Below are 13,341 nucleotides of genomic sequence, written 5' to 3' on the forward strand. Positions count from 1 at the left end.
GCGCTGCGTTTGAAGCGCGCCTCGGCTCTGCCATTTATCCAGCCGACAGCCCCTGAGATGCGGTGACAGAGCGCTCAATTCTTCCGCGAGTCGCCTACTGTAGTAATTAAGGCTAATTAAAGCAAGTGGCTATGAAACATAACGAAACTTTTATAATTCCTTTTTATTGGACAATTATTCACCCCGAGCTCTTCTCCATTCAAGGCCTCCCGGCGGTGCCAAACGCCAGGCGCGAGCAGGAGCAGGAGCAGGAGCAGGTGCAGGATTTGTGAACCTTGTGGTGGGCGCTGCAGGGGCTTGAGGGGCAGCCTCACCCCTTCCTCTCACCCCTCGGTGGTGCCGGCACGGCCAGCAGCTCCCAGCACCCTCATATTCAGCTGCGAGTCGCTTTGGGGCTGGCAGCTATCCCTCACCCTGCTCTTCCCCTGCCTCAGTTTCCCCCTCCAGCAGGTTGTCCCCAGGCTGGTGGCACACAGGGACCCCACTGGCCCCAGTGAAGAAACCCCAGCCCTGTGTGCTCTCCTGGGCTGTGCCTGTGCACGGGGAAGGGGGCTGGATCCTGCTCCCCCAGCTCTGGGTACAGGCTCAGGGCTGGTTTCTTGCCCAGCTCTGCCAAAGGCTCCCCAGTGCTGACGGCCTTGAGCTCTGCAAAGGGGGTGAAGTTGCCTCCAGCCCGTGCTGGCATCCCCTGGAGCAGAAAACCAAGCTCCTCAGCACGGGGCCCCATCCTGGCCATGCCCAGGGGGATGGGAACAGGCACGGGAGCAATGATGGGAAAAGACCGCGGGCCCCTGCCCACCGGCCCGCCATGGAAAATGCCGAGGCAAGCTGAATTTCCAAGAAACAGCAGCGCCAGCGGCCAAGAAACCCGATCCGGAGCAGAGCCCTGCAATTTTCAAAAGCTTGAGACAATTTGCCTGCGATCGGGGCGTCCTGTGGCTCGGCCTCGCTCCCGCGGGGCTCCCCGCCTCCGGCCCCGCATCGCCTCCCATGCCGCGCGGGCACGCCGGGCGCGGGAGGGAATTCCTGCGGCAGGGATTCGGGCACCGGTCTGGGCGCAAAACCCTAAATTCCGACGTTTGCCGGGAAGGAAGCAGCCGGGGGGGCTTCTTTCCAGGCCGGCAGCGAGCGGCTGCAGCAGCAGCACTAAAAGCAGCAGCTTTCCCCCGTTTTGGTGGAACCGCCGGGAAGGGGAGGCACCGGGAAGCCAGGCGAGGAACTTTCCGTGCCGCCCGCTCGCCGTCTGAGTGTTTTCTCCATCGTTTCCGCCCCCCGAAACCGAACGTTTTTTGGCACGGGGAGCGGCTCTGTGGAGCGCAGCGGCTCAGATGGAAGCTGCAGATGGAAAATGGCTCCGGCGCTCTCCAACCTGCTCTGCCCCCCCCCGAACCCCCCCATAAGCACCCAGCTTTGGGCCCACTGCCCCCAGCCTCTGGGCACCTCCTGGAGCCACAAACCACCCGCCCACTGCCGGATTTGGGGCTGGTGACCCCCCCCCCCTTGTGCACCCCGCACCCCATAGATGGCTGCCAGCACCACGAACCCCCCCCAGCCCCCTCCCCGTCCCCCCACGATCCTGCGCCGCTGGGGCGGGCTCCGTTCCCTCACCGCATATGGCGTCTCCATGAGTAATAGAAGCTGCTAATTGCCACCAGATGCCCCAGGAAACCCTGACGCGGCTTCTTGCGGCGGGCTGGGGAGGGAAAGAAGGGACCGGGGGCCGGCCCTGGGTCCCCCGAAGCACGGGACGGGCTGGATCGGAGCGCGGGGAGGCAGAGAAGGCTCCCAAGGAACGGGTGGCTGCTATTCTTAGCAAAAGGAGCAGCCTGGCCAAGAGAGCAGCGAGCAGTGCTGGGGGGGGGACCGGAGCCCCCAACACCGTCCCAGGGAGCTCAGCCCCAGCCCCAGCCCCGCAGCTGAGCCCCTGCTGCAGCACCGAGCCCCAGCCCCAGCCCCAATCCCCCCCCCAGTGCCGCCCGTGGCCCCCAGATGTTGCACAACTGGAGCTGGCCCCAGCCCAGCGCTGGCTCACCGCTTCCCTACTCCCAGCACTGCAGCCTCCAGCCCCAGCACCCAGACCCAAACTGGGCAGCGCTGGGATGAACTGGGCTGTGCAATTAGCACGGGATGGGGCAGCCAGGGGCCGAGGAGAGACCCTCGCTTTGGGGGGGGTGGCTGGGGGCCTTTGGGTGCGCATCGCCTGTGCCCGCAGCCACCCCCTGGCTGGCACCACTCCGCTGCTGGCCGCACACCAGCAGGAACCAGTAAGCTTCTGGTGGGGCACTGGGAGGCTGGGGGAGCTGGGGGGGAGCTGGAGAGCCCCGCACAGCACCGCTACGGAGGTGAGGAGCAAACCAGCACCTTGGAGGTCTCCAGTCCAAACCGGGCAGCGTCCTTCTTATGGAGACCCTGGGTCCCCGCAGAACCTCGCCTGTCCAAAAGGGGAGCACCATGGGGTGCTTCCTGCTCACCCCCAGCCGCTGCCAAGCGTGTCCCAGCTGAAACGAGCCCCGAGGGAAGTTCGGATTTCTGCCAGGGACCCCCCAGCCATGCGCAGGGGGTGCTTCCCACCAGCACAGCCCTCCTGGAGTATTAGGGCGCACCACAAGGGGGCTTCGGTGCTGAGCCCCTGGTGCACACTGGGGGTTAACACCACCCAGACCTCGTTAGTCCCCGAGCTCCTCTCCCTGGGGGCTACCCCAGACTCGGGTCCCACCCCTGCTCTCCCCCCATGGCCAGGACCCTCCTCTCCCATCCCCCTGCCCCCCCAGCCCCGAGGCAGGGGCACGGTGGCGGGCAGCAGCCGGCAGCCGGAGCTGCTGGGGCAGCGCGAGGTGCCCCACGTTCCCTCTTAGATTGCAGGGTAATTGCCTCCGAAGTTACTCATTTGCTCACAGATTAATTACCGTGTAATTTACCGCTCAGCTCCTGCAACACGACGCTCCTCTGCACAGCAGCGCACGGGGGCAGGTTCAGCTCCGGCCAGCAGGATCGGTGCTGGGGACCCAGGTCCCCAGGGGGTGGCCGTCACCCCGTCCCCATCCCGACGCTGGGACACGAAGCAGCAGGCGGCGGCCGCGGCCCCACGGCACCACAGAGAGTGAACTTTTATTTCCAACAACGACAGCACCTGCCCCGTGGAGGGGGGGACGGTGGGGACGGCTGGGAGGGGGCGGCCACGGGGCGAGGGCGCCCGGCCACGGGGCCACCCGGCGCGGGGTGCCCGGGGCCGCCGCGCGCGTGCACACGGTGCACTGCGTGAAGAAACGTCCCGGTAGAAAAGAACGGAGATGCCAGGGCCTCGGCGGCCGGGCGGGTGCCGAGCGGGTGCGCAAGTGATCGGTGGGGGTGCGTGGGGGTGCGCGTGTCCCCTCCGCACCCACGTCCCGGGGGGGAGCAGCGGGGAGGAGGAACCGCAACGGCGACAGGCGGGGGGCGGCGGGCGCGCACGGTTCCCCCCGCAGGGACCCCCCCGGGTGCGGAGGAGGACGGAGCAAAGGCGGCGTCCGGGCTGCTCCTGCTGCGGGGTGCCCCGGGCGAAGGCGGCGGCGGCGGGCAGGGCGCCGGGGCTCCCCCCTCACACCTCCGTCTGGAAGTCGCCGTCGGCCGCATCCAGGCCGGCGCAGGGACCCTCCCAGTCGGCGCAGCGCAGCTCGAGCCGGTCGCGGTGGGCGCTGGGCAGGGCGCCCAGCGTCATCGCCTTGAACGTGCTCCATGGCTTGGGCGGCGCGGCCGGCGGCTGCTGCGCATCGGGGCTGGCCGCATCCTGCGGGGCAAGGTAGGGGCTGCAGATCACACAGTGCACGGCCCCGGCCCCCCAGCCGCGGGGCACAGCCCCCCCGCCTCCATCCAGCCCCATCCAGGCTCCGGCACTTACCGTGGCCGTGCTCTTGTCCCCGCCGCCCGAAGAGACGCTCCACCGCTTTTCTCGCTGCAGACAAGACGCGGCGCTCAGCCCCAGCGGCCTCCCTGCTGCCGGGCTCAGCCCCAGCTCCCCCGTCCTGCCCCGAGCACCCTGGTCCATGCAGGGGGAGGCCGGGCAGGATGCAACCCCCAGGTCCTCACCTTGGAGGTGCCGGCAGCGGGCGCCCGGTACCGGTCCAGCGTGTGGAACTTCTGGTTGAGCTCGTGGTAGAGCTCAGAGTGGCGCTTCCGCGTGTGCATCACCTTCTGCAGGGCGAGAGCAGGGCCCGCCGACGTTGGTTTGTGCCCGTACCCACCCTGTCCCCGTCCCTGTCCCCATCCCTGACCCCGTCCCTGTCCCTGTCCCCATCCCAGGGCCACTTGGGGACACACAAAGTCCCTGCTGCCAGCCAAGCGGCACCGCTGCCAAGCTCCGTCTCCTCCCATAAAGCCAGCTAAAATACTCCCACTCAGCGCTGGCGTTTTAATCAAGAGCCGATGCTCTTTATGGCCTGGTGTAAAACTCCTCAGAGCTTGGCTTCTGCTCCCCCCCCTCGCTCAGGCTGAGGCAGGGCTGCGGCAGAGCCAGGGCCAGCCCGCGGGCACCCACCCCTGTCGGGTGCCACCCACATGCTTGGCTCACCTCGAAATCCAGGTCGGAGTACCGCAACCTCTTCCTCTGGCAGGGGGTGCACGGGGCCGGAGCAGCGGGGAGGAGGCAGACAAGAAAAGGGAAAAGTCTTTGCAGGGCCGGGGGAGCCCAGCAGCCCCAGGCAGAGCCCGGCTGCTCCGCCGAGCCAGCCCCGAGCAGATTATAGGATGCCAGGCAGCAAGCACAGGAACAGGGCAAATCTGCAACCCTGCGCACGCACACACACTCGTGCATGCTCACCCACCCCTCTCCCAGGCGTTCCCCACCCCATGCACGCCCCTAGCACACGAGCAGGCTCCCACCCCAGCCCCGTGCTCCCCAGGGCCCCCGCTCACCTCCAAGGACCCCACTTTCATGGCAGAGCCGGGGACGGTGCGGGGCATGGTGCGGCTGCGTTCCGACAGCTCCGAGGCTAGGATCTGCCGCACCGTGGGGTGCTGCTTGAACTGGAGCCCGTAGGGGTGCTTCACCGTCCCGTAGGGCTGGCTCAGGTTCACGTTGACGTGCTCCACCGAGATGAAGCTGGGGTAGGCGTCCCCCTCGCCCGCTGGGCGCCCCTTCCCGCCGGGCGCCCCCTCCTCGAGCTGCCCGTCGTCCCGCTGGAAGGGCTTGAGGCTGGCGCTGCGGCGCGGCAGCACCATGTAGTCGCTCTCCCGTGGCGGCTCCGGGGCCCGCAGCCAGCCGTAGTCCACGGGCCGCAGGCTGCTCTCGGTGCACAGGTACACGGGGCCCTGCGCCTCCAGCCCCACCGGCTGCGCCGGCGGCTCGCCCAGCTCCGCCACCACGTTGGGGGGCATCTTGGGCACCTGCACCAGGATGCTGGGCGCGGGGATGTTGCCCGGCAGGCTGGAGAAGCCCAGGCCGCCCTCTGAGCTGGTGTTGAGCTTGGGGTCTTCGTCTCCGTCCAGGGAGATGCGGGACAGGGTGCCGGTGATGGTGGCGGGGTTGCAGGTGTTCACCTCCTTGAACAGCACTGTGGGCAGGCAGCGCGTCGGAGCCGGCACCGCGCAGCCCTCGGGGCACCGAGCCCCCGTGCGCCGGCACTGCACCCACCCCACAAACTGCCTGCCCCTCCAGGAGTGGCACCACAATGCCCCCGTCCCCAGCACGTGTCCCCGTCCCCAGCACGTGTCCCCAGCACGTGTCCCCGTCCCCAGCACGTGTCCCCGGCAGAGACCTCACCTGTCTGGCACGCCAGGTCAACGTCCTTTTCAAAATCTGTCTATAAAAATACAGAAAGAGGGGGAAAAGGGAGAGAGCGAGAGAGAGAGAGAGAGGAGAGGAAAAGAGAGAGAGGGAGAGAGGCGGGGAAGTGAATGCATCTTGGCCAGCACCGGGACCAGCAGGGCGTGCAGGGGCCCTGCCCCGCTCCGCGCCAGCGCTGCCGCACTCACCAGGATCTGCACCTGCCCGTTCTTGCAGGAGTCGGGGGAGTTTTCGTTCTCCTCGCCCCTGCACCCCCCCACCTGGCACTTCACCACGTCCTGGACCTGGGGGGACACAGCCGGTCACGGCCCCACGGCCGGGGTCCCCCCCCCCCGCAGCCGGGGTCCCCCCCCCCCACCCCGTGCCCCCGCCCCACCTCTCGGCGCAGGAAGCCGTGCACGGTGATGATGACGAAGCCCTGGACGGAGTTGAAGACGGCGAAGAGGACCTGGAAGAGGATGGAGCGCCGGTCGGTCATGGCGAGCACGGCCGACATCCAGGTCAGCGCCAGCAGAGGCAGAACCACGCAGGAGCTCCACAGCGATGCCCTGGGGCAGGGAGAGAGGGGCGGGGGTGAGCCCACCACGGGGGCATCCCCGGCAGAGCCCTGAGCCCCCCGCCCCGCTCCCCGGGGAGCCCACACGTGCACGGTGCAGAGCCCGGTGCCCAAAACCCCCCTGGCACCGAGCGCCCCCCCTCCTGCTCCGCGTCCCCGCGCCGGCGCCGGCTGGGTGCTGGCGGCACTGCCCGCGTTGGGGCGAGGGGGACGGGGCTCTGCGCGCCCCCATCCTGCAGAGCTGGACCCACAATGGTGCTGGGGGGCCGCGGGGTGACCCTCAGCCTCCCCCAGGCGGCAGAAGAAATGGGGGGGGGGGGTTCAGCCCTGCTTTTGGGGGCCCAAACCCCTGGCAGCACGGCCAGCAGGCTGATGGGGGTGGCAGTGTCACAGCCCGTCCCACATGGCCCAGCCAGCACCCGGGGGGGGCTCACGTGCCATGGAAGGGGTCCCGGGGATGCTCCCATCACCGCCCCCCCTCGGTGCTGCCCTCCCCGCTCCCCCCACCCCGGGCAGGAGGGGCTGAGCCCTCGCGCCCCAGCGTTGGCGATGAGGTGACCCTGCGGGAAGCCATGCAGGCGTGATGGCTGCGGGGGGGGGGGGGGAAACGCGTGCCCCCCGCACCCGGGGGCCGCCCCGAGCACTCAGCCTTCTCCCTGCCCGCGGGACCCCCGGCCCCAATCCCCAGGAGGAAAGGGGGTGCCCAGAGCCCCCCCTAACCGCCCCCCCCCCCCCAGGACCCCCTCCCCAGAATTCCGGTGCCAGGCTGTGCTCGGGGCGGGGGCGCAGCGGGCACTAACATGGCGTTGCTGGCGGTGGCGGAGGTCATGGCGGCGCTGGACACCACGCCGCACTTGGTGCATTTCAGCAGCAGGCTGCCGCAGGGGGGGGGCTTCGAGCTACGAGCCCACCACCACCACCCCCCCGGCGCCCCCGCGGCCAGGACCGGGCCACGCGGGGAGGCAGGCGGGGGACAGCAAGGCCGGGGGAGGGCAGGATGGGGGGACGGACGGATGGATGGACGGACGGACGGATGGGGACGGATGGATGGACGGACAGGGGCAGAAAGCAAATGGAGGGAGAAAAAAGAAAAGAGAGAGAGAGAGCCGGGTTAGTCGGGGCGGCGGCACAGCGGTTAATGGCGAGCAGGGGTGGCCAAGCGGCAGCCGGGACGGGCGGGTGGGCTCAGCCCCCTCCCCTGGCGGTGCGGGGGGGTCCGCAGCGAGCGGCTCCCCCTGGCCCTGGGGGATGCACGGGGTGGCTGCCCCCCTCCCCATCCGCTGTCCCTCCCCGGCAGCCCCCAGCGTGCGGCTGCGCCGGGCTCGGTCCCACCGCCCACCGGTGCGGTGAAGTCTGCCCCGTGCTCAGCCCCACTCCCAAGGGACCCCCACGGCCCCCCCAGGCCCCCCGGCAGGGCAGGGGGCTCCGCGGCGGCCCCGGCACAGCCCCGCCGGGCGCAGGGCACTTACCCAGCTCGCTGCTTTTTGGACTTATCTGAAATGCCGTCGCGGGACATGAGCTTGTTGAACACGATGATGCCGACCAGCATGTTCACCTGGGGGGGGGGGGGAACAGAGCCGGGGTTAGGGCCGTCATGGCCCCCCCGAGCCAAGGGGGAGTTTTGGGGGGTGGGTTTGGGGTCTGAGGGGGGGCAGCCTACCAGCACAATGACGGCAGCGGGTCCCACGAAGGCGTAGAGCAGACCGCCCTCCAGCGAGAGCCAGCAGCTGCGGGGACCGGGGGTGTCAGGGGTTGCGGGGGGGGGGGGGGGGCGCCCCCTGCTCCATCCCCGTCCCCTGACCCCACATTGCTGCCACGCTCCTGCACCCCCCAGCCCCACGTACTAGCTCGCCGTCCCGTAGCCTTTGGTCCGCGTGAAGCCGACGGAGACGGCGACCACGAGGGCTGGCAAACCTGGAGGAGGGAGGGGAGACGGGGCCGAGCTGCAGGGGGGCGGCGGTGCTGTGCCCCCCCGGGACAGCCCCCACGGATGGGGACACGGATCGGGGCCCTTCTGGCAGCTCCCCACGGCTTGGCCGGTCACAGGTGCCACACACAGAGGCTGCTCTCCCCCGTGCCTCAGTTTCCCTCGGAGGGATTCAACAACCCCTGCGGGTACCGGGAAGGGTGCGCGGTGCCTCCCCCCTGCCCCCCCCTGCCCCCCCAGGCCCTTACCCCATCCCAAGCAGAGGAAGCGCTTCCTGACCAGGCGTGTCCGGATCCGGCCGATCACCGCCAGGTAGGACTGCCAGGCCTCCGTCAGCACCCAGCAGAAGGAGGAGAGGAAGAAGAAGTGGAGGAAGGCGGCCGTCATGGTGCACACGCCCTGTGCCGGGGACGCAGCGCCTTAGGGGATGCGGCACGGCCACGCGCCAGCACCGCGGCGGTTAAACTCCCACGCCTGGGCGAGGGTTGTGTCAAAGCCGCCGCCACGCAAAGAGTTTAATCCCGAGATTGAGTTAATCCAAATCCAATCTGCCCCTGGGAGAAGCCGCCCCCCCCCTCCCCCCCCGGGGGGCTCGGACCCCAGCCCGTGGCACGGCGCGGCGCTGTGCCCACCTTGCTGAGCATCTGGGACTGCCCCACGAGGATGAGGATGTTGGAGGCCAGGATGGAGACGCAGAAGTTGAGCAGGATGATGGAGCGCTCCGACTTGATGAACCTGCGGGGGGGGGACAGCGGCGTGGGGCCAGGGCACCGGCCCATCCCCTCCTCGTCCCGTGTCCCCCCCTTGTCCCGCGTCCCCCCCCTCGTGCTGTCCCGGGGACAGCAGCGCACCGCTGGGGCACCTCTCCCACCCCGTGTCCCTTCCCTGCACACTGCTTTTACCCACGCTGAGCTCAGCTTTTGCTCACGCCGTGTCCCCCTTCGCGCCCCCTCCCCACATCTCTCACGCCCCCCCCGGGGTCCCCACTGTCCCCAGAGCCACCCGGGGCGGTCACCTCCAGAAGGCAGCGTAGATCACCAGCAGGGTCAGCAGGGCCATGCAGGAGACGGCGCAGCCGATCATCAGCGGCACCGAGGGGGTGCCCGAGGGGTCCATGGCCTGGCAGGGAAGGGGGGGGGGGGGAAGGCTGAGCCCAGCCCCGCTGTGGCTGCTCCCTGCCCCCTGCCGTGCCCCTCTGTCCCTCCCGGTTGGGGACCCCCCCGTGTGCCAACGGAGGGGGGTGAGCGGTGGTGGCGGCGCGGCCGAGGCGCCTTCCCGGGGACCCGTGCCCATCTCCATGCCGACGGGGGACGTGGGTGGAATAGCAATGGGGTGGGGGGGGGGGGGCCGGGGCCGTGTGCCAGGAGGGCTCTGACCCCTCCTCGATGCAGAGCCCTGCGGCACCCTGCCCGCCCCAGCGCACCCTCAGGGTGCTGGGGGCACAGGGGTGCCCTCCTCGGGGAGCCCCCCCGGTCTGAAATCCCCCCCGTGCCACCCGTGCCCCTGCCCACCCCACCCTGCCCCAGGACCCCCACCTCGGCCAGGCCCCACAGCCCAGGGAGTGCCCCCGGTGTCGTCCCCCCCCCGTGCGCCATCCCCGTCCCCTACCAGGTCTCTGGGCAGCTGGGCGAGGACGGCGAAGGTGGCGAGCTGGCGGCACTGGCATTTGGTGTGCGCCGGGAGGGTCTCCAGGGTTTGGCAGCTCTCCGTGTCCCAGTTTCCCAAGCCAGCATCCCTGATTAATGGGACGAGAGTGAGGGAGCGAGCAATTTGAAGCGATCAGACCCACACGCAGCCCCTCGGTGCTCCTCGCTTAACCCTTCGCTGGCCCCGGCCGGGGTGGCTGCCCTGAGCCCGCAGCAGGGCCCGAGGCGCTGATCCCCGCCCCGGGGAGCTGTGCGGCACCGAGCCTTGGTCTTTAATCATCCCACCCAGACCAGGGGGGGCGAACTGAAACCGCAGGAGGGAGGGGGCCAGGCCTGGGAGGAGGCTGGTGGGGATGGAGAGGGGCTGGGGCAGTGCCGGGGGGGCAGAGGCAGTCCCAGGGGTCTCCTGCACCCGGCACAGGGACCCCCTGCAAAGCCAAACCTTCCGGATAAACGCTCCTGGGCAGCCCCAGGGCCACCCCTGCAAGGGACAATGCCAGGAGGGGGAGCCCCGTGGGGACGCTGGCCGTGCGCATGGCACAGGGAATGCAGCCACAGGCGATGGGGACCTCGGTCTGCGGGACAGCTGGGGACGTGTGTCCCCGGGCAGGCTGAGACCCACCACGCTCAGCACAGCCCCGCGTCTCCCCGTCACCGCAGGAGCCACGCTGCAGTGCCCCAGGCTCCCCGGGGGGCTGCACCGGCACCGGTGACCCCAAAGGCGCAGAGCACCCCCAGGCGCTGCCCCCCACCCTGCAGCACAGCCCCCCCCCCACGTTGTGCCCTACTTTCCCTCTCTCCAGCCACAGCACCGTGCTAACAAATTGCATCTGGCAGGCGGGAGGCATCCGGCTCCGGCAGCACGCGGGAGCAGATCGATACCCGCGCGAGGAACACCATCCTGCAGCTGGAGGCCTGCTGCACGTCCCTCCCCCGGGGACTCGGTGCCTCCGGGGCACGGGGACAGCCCGGCCCCATCTCCCAGCATCGCCCCCCCCTCAGTGGGGCTGCCCACGCTGCCCCCCGCGCCCCACTCACGTCCTCGAGTAGTCCCAGGTGACGCACTGCGGGTGGGACGTGCCCTGCGGACAGATGGGGGGGTGAGCAGCGCACCCGCTGCCAGCCCCCAGGGGGGGTTTGGCCCCCCCGGGGACCTGCCCAGCTCCCCAGTGCCCTCAGAGCGATGGGACAGGAGCGGTGACGAGGGGACACGCACGTTGATGACGTGGGAGAGCTCCACCAGGACCAGGGGCTCGGCAGGCTTGGTCGGCGGGCGCACGGTCACCGTCAGCACCTTGGAGGTGACGGCCAGGGGGGCCCTGCGGGGAGGGGGCAGCGGCTGTCACAGGGACGGGGGCACTCTGTGGGGGCAGCGGGGCAGCCCCACTCACCTGGGCGGGGGCAGGATCAGCCCCAGCGTGCGGTACAGCACGGCCCCGATGACGAAGTGGGACGACTCGTCCAGCTCTGCGGAGAGAGGGGAAGGAGAGCGGCGCCGGGGCCCGGGGAGGCACGGAGCCAGCGCCCGGCACACGCGCGGGCACGCACGGCACACGTGCACCCAGCGAGCAGACGCAGACACGGGCGAGCCCGCACGGCTGCTCCAGACACGGGGGCGAGAACACGCGCCCCTCCGACACGGGTGCTGGCACGCAGACCTGCAGAGCCGTGGGCTGGCAGGACGCCACCCGCGTGCTCGCACACGCACGCACACTTCCAGACGTGCCAGCCACAAACCTGCCCCCACGCAGCCCCAGACACACCAGCTCACGCACGTGCACACCCACCCACACGCGGTCTCCTGGAGGCGCACGCTCACACGTGTGCGCAGCACCAGACGTGCACACCCACACGCGCGCACAGCCCCAGGCGCGTGCGCCACGCGATGCCAGCTCACACGTGCCCAGCGCACCGTACCGGCGGAGGCGAGGCTCAGCACCTCCCTGGGGATGAAGAGCTTGTCCTCGGAGCTGCGTGCCCAGTCCTTCATGCCCCGGCGCCCCTTCATGGGGAAGTTGATGTCGCTGGAGACGGCGGAGACGGGCTCGCGCTGGATGCTGATCACTGCCGGGGCACAGCGGGCGTCAGCAGCCGGCTCCCCGCGCCCTCCGCATCCCCTGCGCGCCCCGCCGCTCACCCAGGTTGTCGGTGACGATGAGAGAGCTCTGGAAAGCCTTCAGCGCGTCCCCCACCAGGTGGATGAAGTCCTCCACCACCTTCATCAGGTGCACGGAGCCGGGAGAGACCTGCGGGAGGGCGAGCAGCTCGGGGGTGTCCGCAGGGGGGACACACCGTGGCCAGCCTGGCCACCCGCCCGAGCCCCGCGCCGCTCACCTGCTGTGCGTCCTCCCACTTGTCCCGGTTCTCCGCGTCCACCATGTAGCTCACCACCTGGAAGAAGCGCTGCGGGGACGGGGGTCAGCGGGGCTGGGGGACCGACCGCTGCCACCTCCCCGGGGTGCCCCCCACGTCCCCGGCTCGGTACCTGCACGTCCTCGGAGGACGGGGTGTAGGTGGCCCTCTTGAAGGTGTCGGTGACGTTGCGCAGGATCTCCACGGAGAAGAGCAGGTCCCCGCTGTAGTAGGTCTTGCGGGCCATGAGCTCCAGCAGGCTCCGCACCACCTGCGACATGCCCTCGCCCGCCAGCACCCGCTGCCCCTTGGCCAGGTGCTCCCGCAGCTTGTACGGGGGGGGGACACGGGTGTCACCCCGCTGCCAGCACCTCCCGAGGTGCTCTGTGCCCCCCGCCCCTCACCATGCCCAGAGCCAGGGGCACTGCAGAGCTAATTGCACCAATCTGGGCAGCAGTGGGACATGGGGGCTTGGGGGGGTCCTTCCCATCCCGAGAGCCACTTCCTGAGGACACAGCGGGTCTGGGGTCCCCTTCCAGCTGCAGGACGCTGTCCTCCCTCCCAGCCCTGCCCGGGGACCCATCTGTTTCCCCATGTGGCATCCGACTGGTGCCAGCACCCAGGGCAATGAATTAACCCCCCCGCCACGCAGCACAGGGAGCGGTGAGGGGTCCCTGTCCCGGTTGGGGACAGCAGGGGAGGGCAGCAGGGGCTGGGGACCCCTGGGGACGGGGTCCGTGCCAGAGCGTGCACCTACTGAGAGATGTAAGTATCGGTACTCGTGGGAGATGCAGCGGGCAAAGCTGGGCACACCCCAGTACGCGACCCCGTGGGGGCTCAGCAGGCACCGGCGGCTGGCGGACCCTGCACGGGACACAAGGGGCAGGGGGCTCGAGGCCAGCACAGGAGCCGTGCCCCCATCAGCCGCCTCTGCCCGCCCCCTGCAGCCCCCGGGGGACTGGGGACCGCCCTCCCCGTGCCCCTCACCTGTGGCGTTGGGGGGACACTTGTTGTAGATGACGTCCCCGGCGGCGGTTTTCTTCCAGGTCATCAGCATGACGTACTCGTCCTTGCACATCTCGTGGTAGGCTGCGGGGCG

The 13,341-nt window shown here is 69.9% G+C and overlaps 2 protein-coding genes across 9 annotated transcripts in view; one reads left to right on the forward strand and one right to left on the reverse strand.

Annotated features, from left to right (window-relative positions):
- Positions 1–13,341, forward strand: part of TINAGL1 (tubulointerstitial nephritis antigen like 1) — a 181,908-nt gene that overhangs the window by 36,360 nt on the left and 132,207 nt on the right. The gene's annotated exons all lie outside the window — the stretch shown is intronic.
- Positions 2,856–13,341, reverse strand: part of ADGRB2 (adhesion G protein-coupled receptor B2) — a 96,468-nt gene continuing 85,982 nt past the window's right edge. For 3 of the 8 annotated variants that reach the window (XM_066982626.1, XM_066982624.1, XM_066982628.1), the window contains 25 exons: positions 13,230–13,331; positions 13,000–13,106; positions 12,376–12,570; positions 12,225–12,293; positions 12,028–12,136; positions 11,808–11,954; positions 11,282–11,357; positions 11,107–11,209; positions 10,929–10,972; positions 9,853–9,979; positions 9,260–9,363; positions 8,877–8,979; positions 8,493–8,643; positions 8,162–8,231; positions 7,978–8,044; positions 7,787–7,872; positions 7,118–7,216; positions 6,138–6,309; positions 5,950–6,045; positions 5,738–5,777; positions 4,891–5,528; positions 4,547–4,582; positions 4,066–4,170; positions 3,878–3,931; positions 3,150–3,766 (listed from right to left, as the gene is read on the reverse strand). In XM_066982626.1, the coding sequence (XP_066838727.1) occupies positions 3,578–3,766; positions 3,878–3,931; positions 4,066–4,170; positions 4,547–4,582; positions 4,891–5,528; positions 5,738–5,777; positions 5,950–6,045; positions 6,138–6,309; positions 7,118–7,216; positions 7,787–7,872; positions 7,978–8,044; positions 8,162–8,231; positions 8,493–8,643; positions 8,877–8,979; positions 9,260–9,363; positions 9,853–9,979; positions 10,929–10,972; positions 11,107–11,209; positions 11,282–11,357; positions 11,808–11,954; positions 12,028–12,136; positions 12,225–12,293; positions 12,376–12,570; positions 13,000–13,106; positions 13,230–13,331 (3,089 nt within the window). In that variant the 3' untranslated portion in view covers positions 3,150–3,577. Of the gene's footprint in view, positions 3,767–3,877; positions 3,932–4,065; positions 4,171–4,546; positions 4,583–4,890; positions 5,529–5,737; positions 5,778–5,949; positions 6,046–6,137; positions 6,310–7,117; positions 7,217–7,786; positions 7,873–7,977; positions 8,045–8,161; positions 8,232–8,492; positions 8,644–8,876; positions 8,980–9,259; positions 9,364–9,852; positions 9,980–10,928; positions 10,973–11,106; positions 11,210–11,281; positions 11,358–11,807; positions 11,955–12,027; positions 12,137–12,224; positions 12,294–12,375; positions 12,571–12,999; positions 13,107–13,229; positions 13,332–13,341 lie in introns of all 8 variants that reach the window. The other 5 variants (XM_066982627.1, XM_066982622.1, XM_066982625.1 and 2 more) reach the window with 4 other exon arrangements.

This window comes from Anser cygnoides, chromosome 24 (genome assembly GCF_040182565.1).
Source record: "Anser cygnoides isolate HZ-2024a breed goose chromosome 24, Taihu_goose_T2T_genome, whole genome shotgun sequence".
Classification (NCBI taxonomy): Eukaryota; Metazoa; Chordata; class Aves; order Anseriformes; family Anatidae; genus Anser; species Anser cygnoides.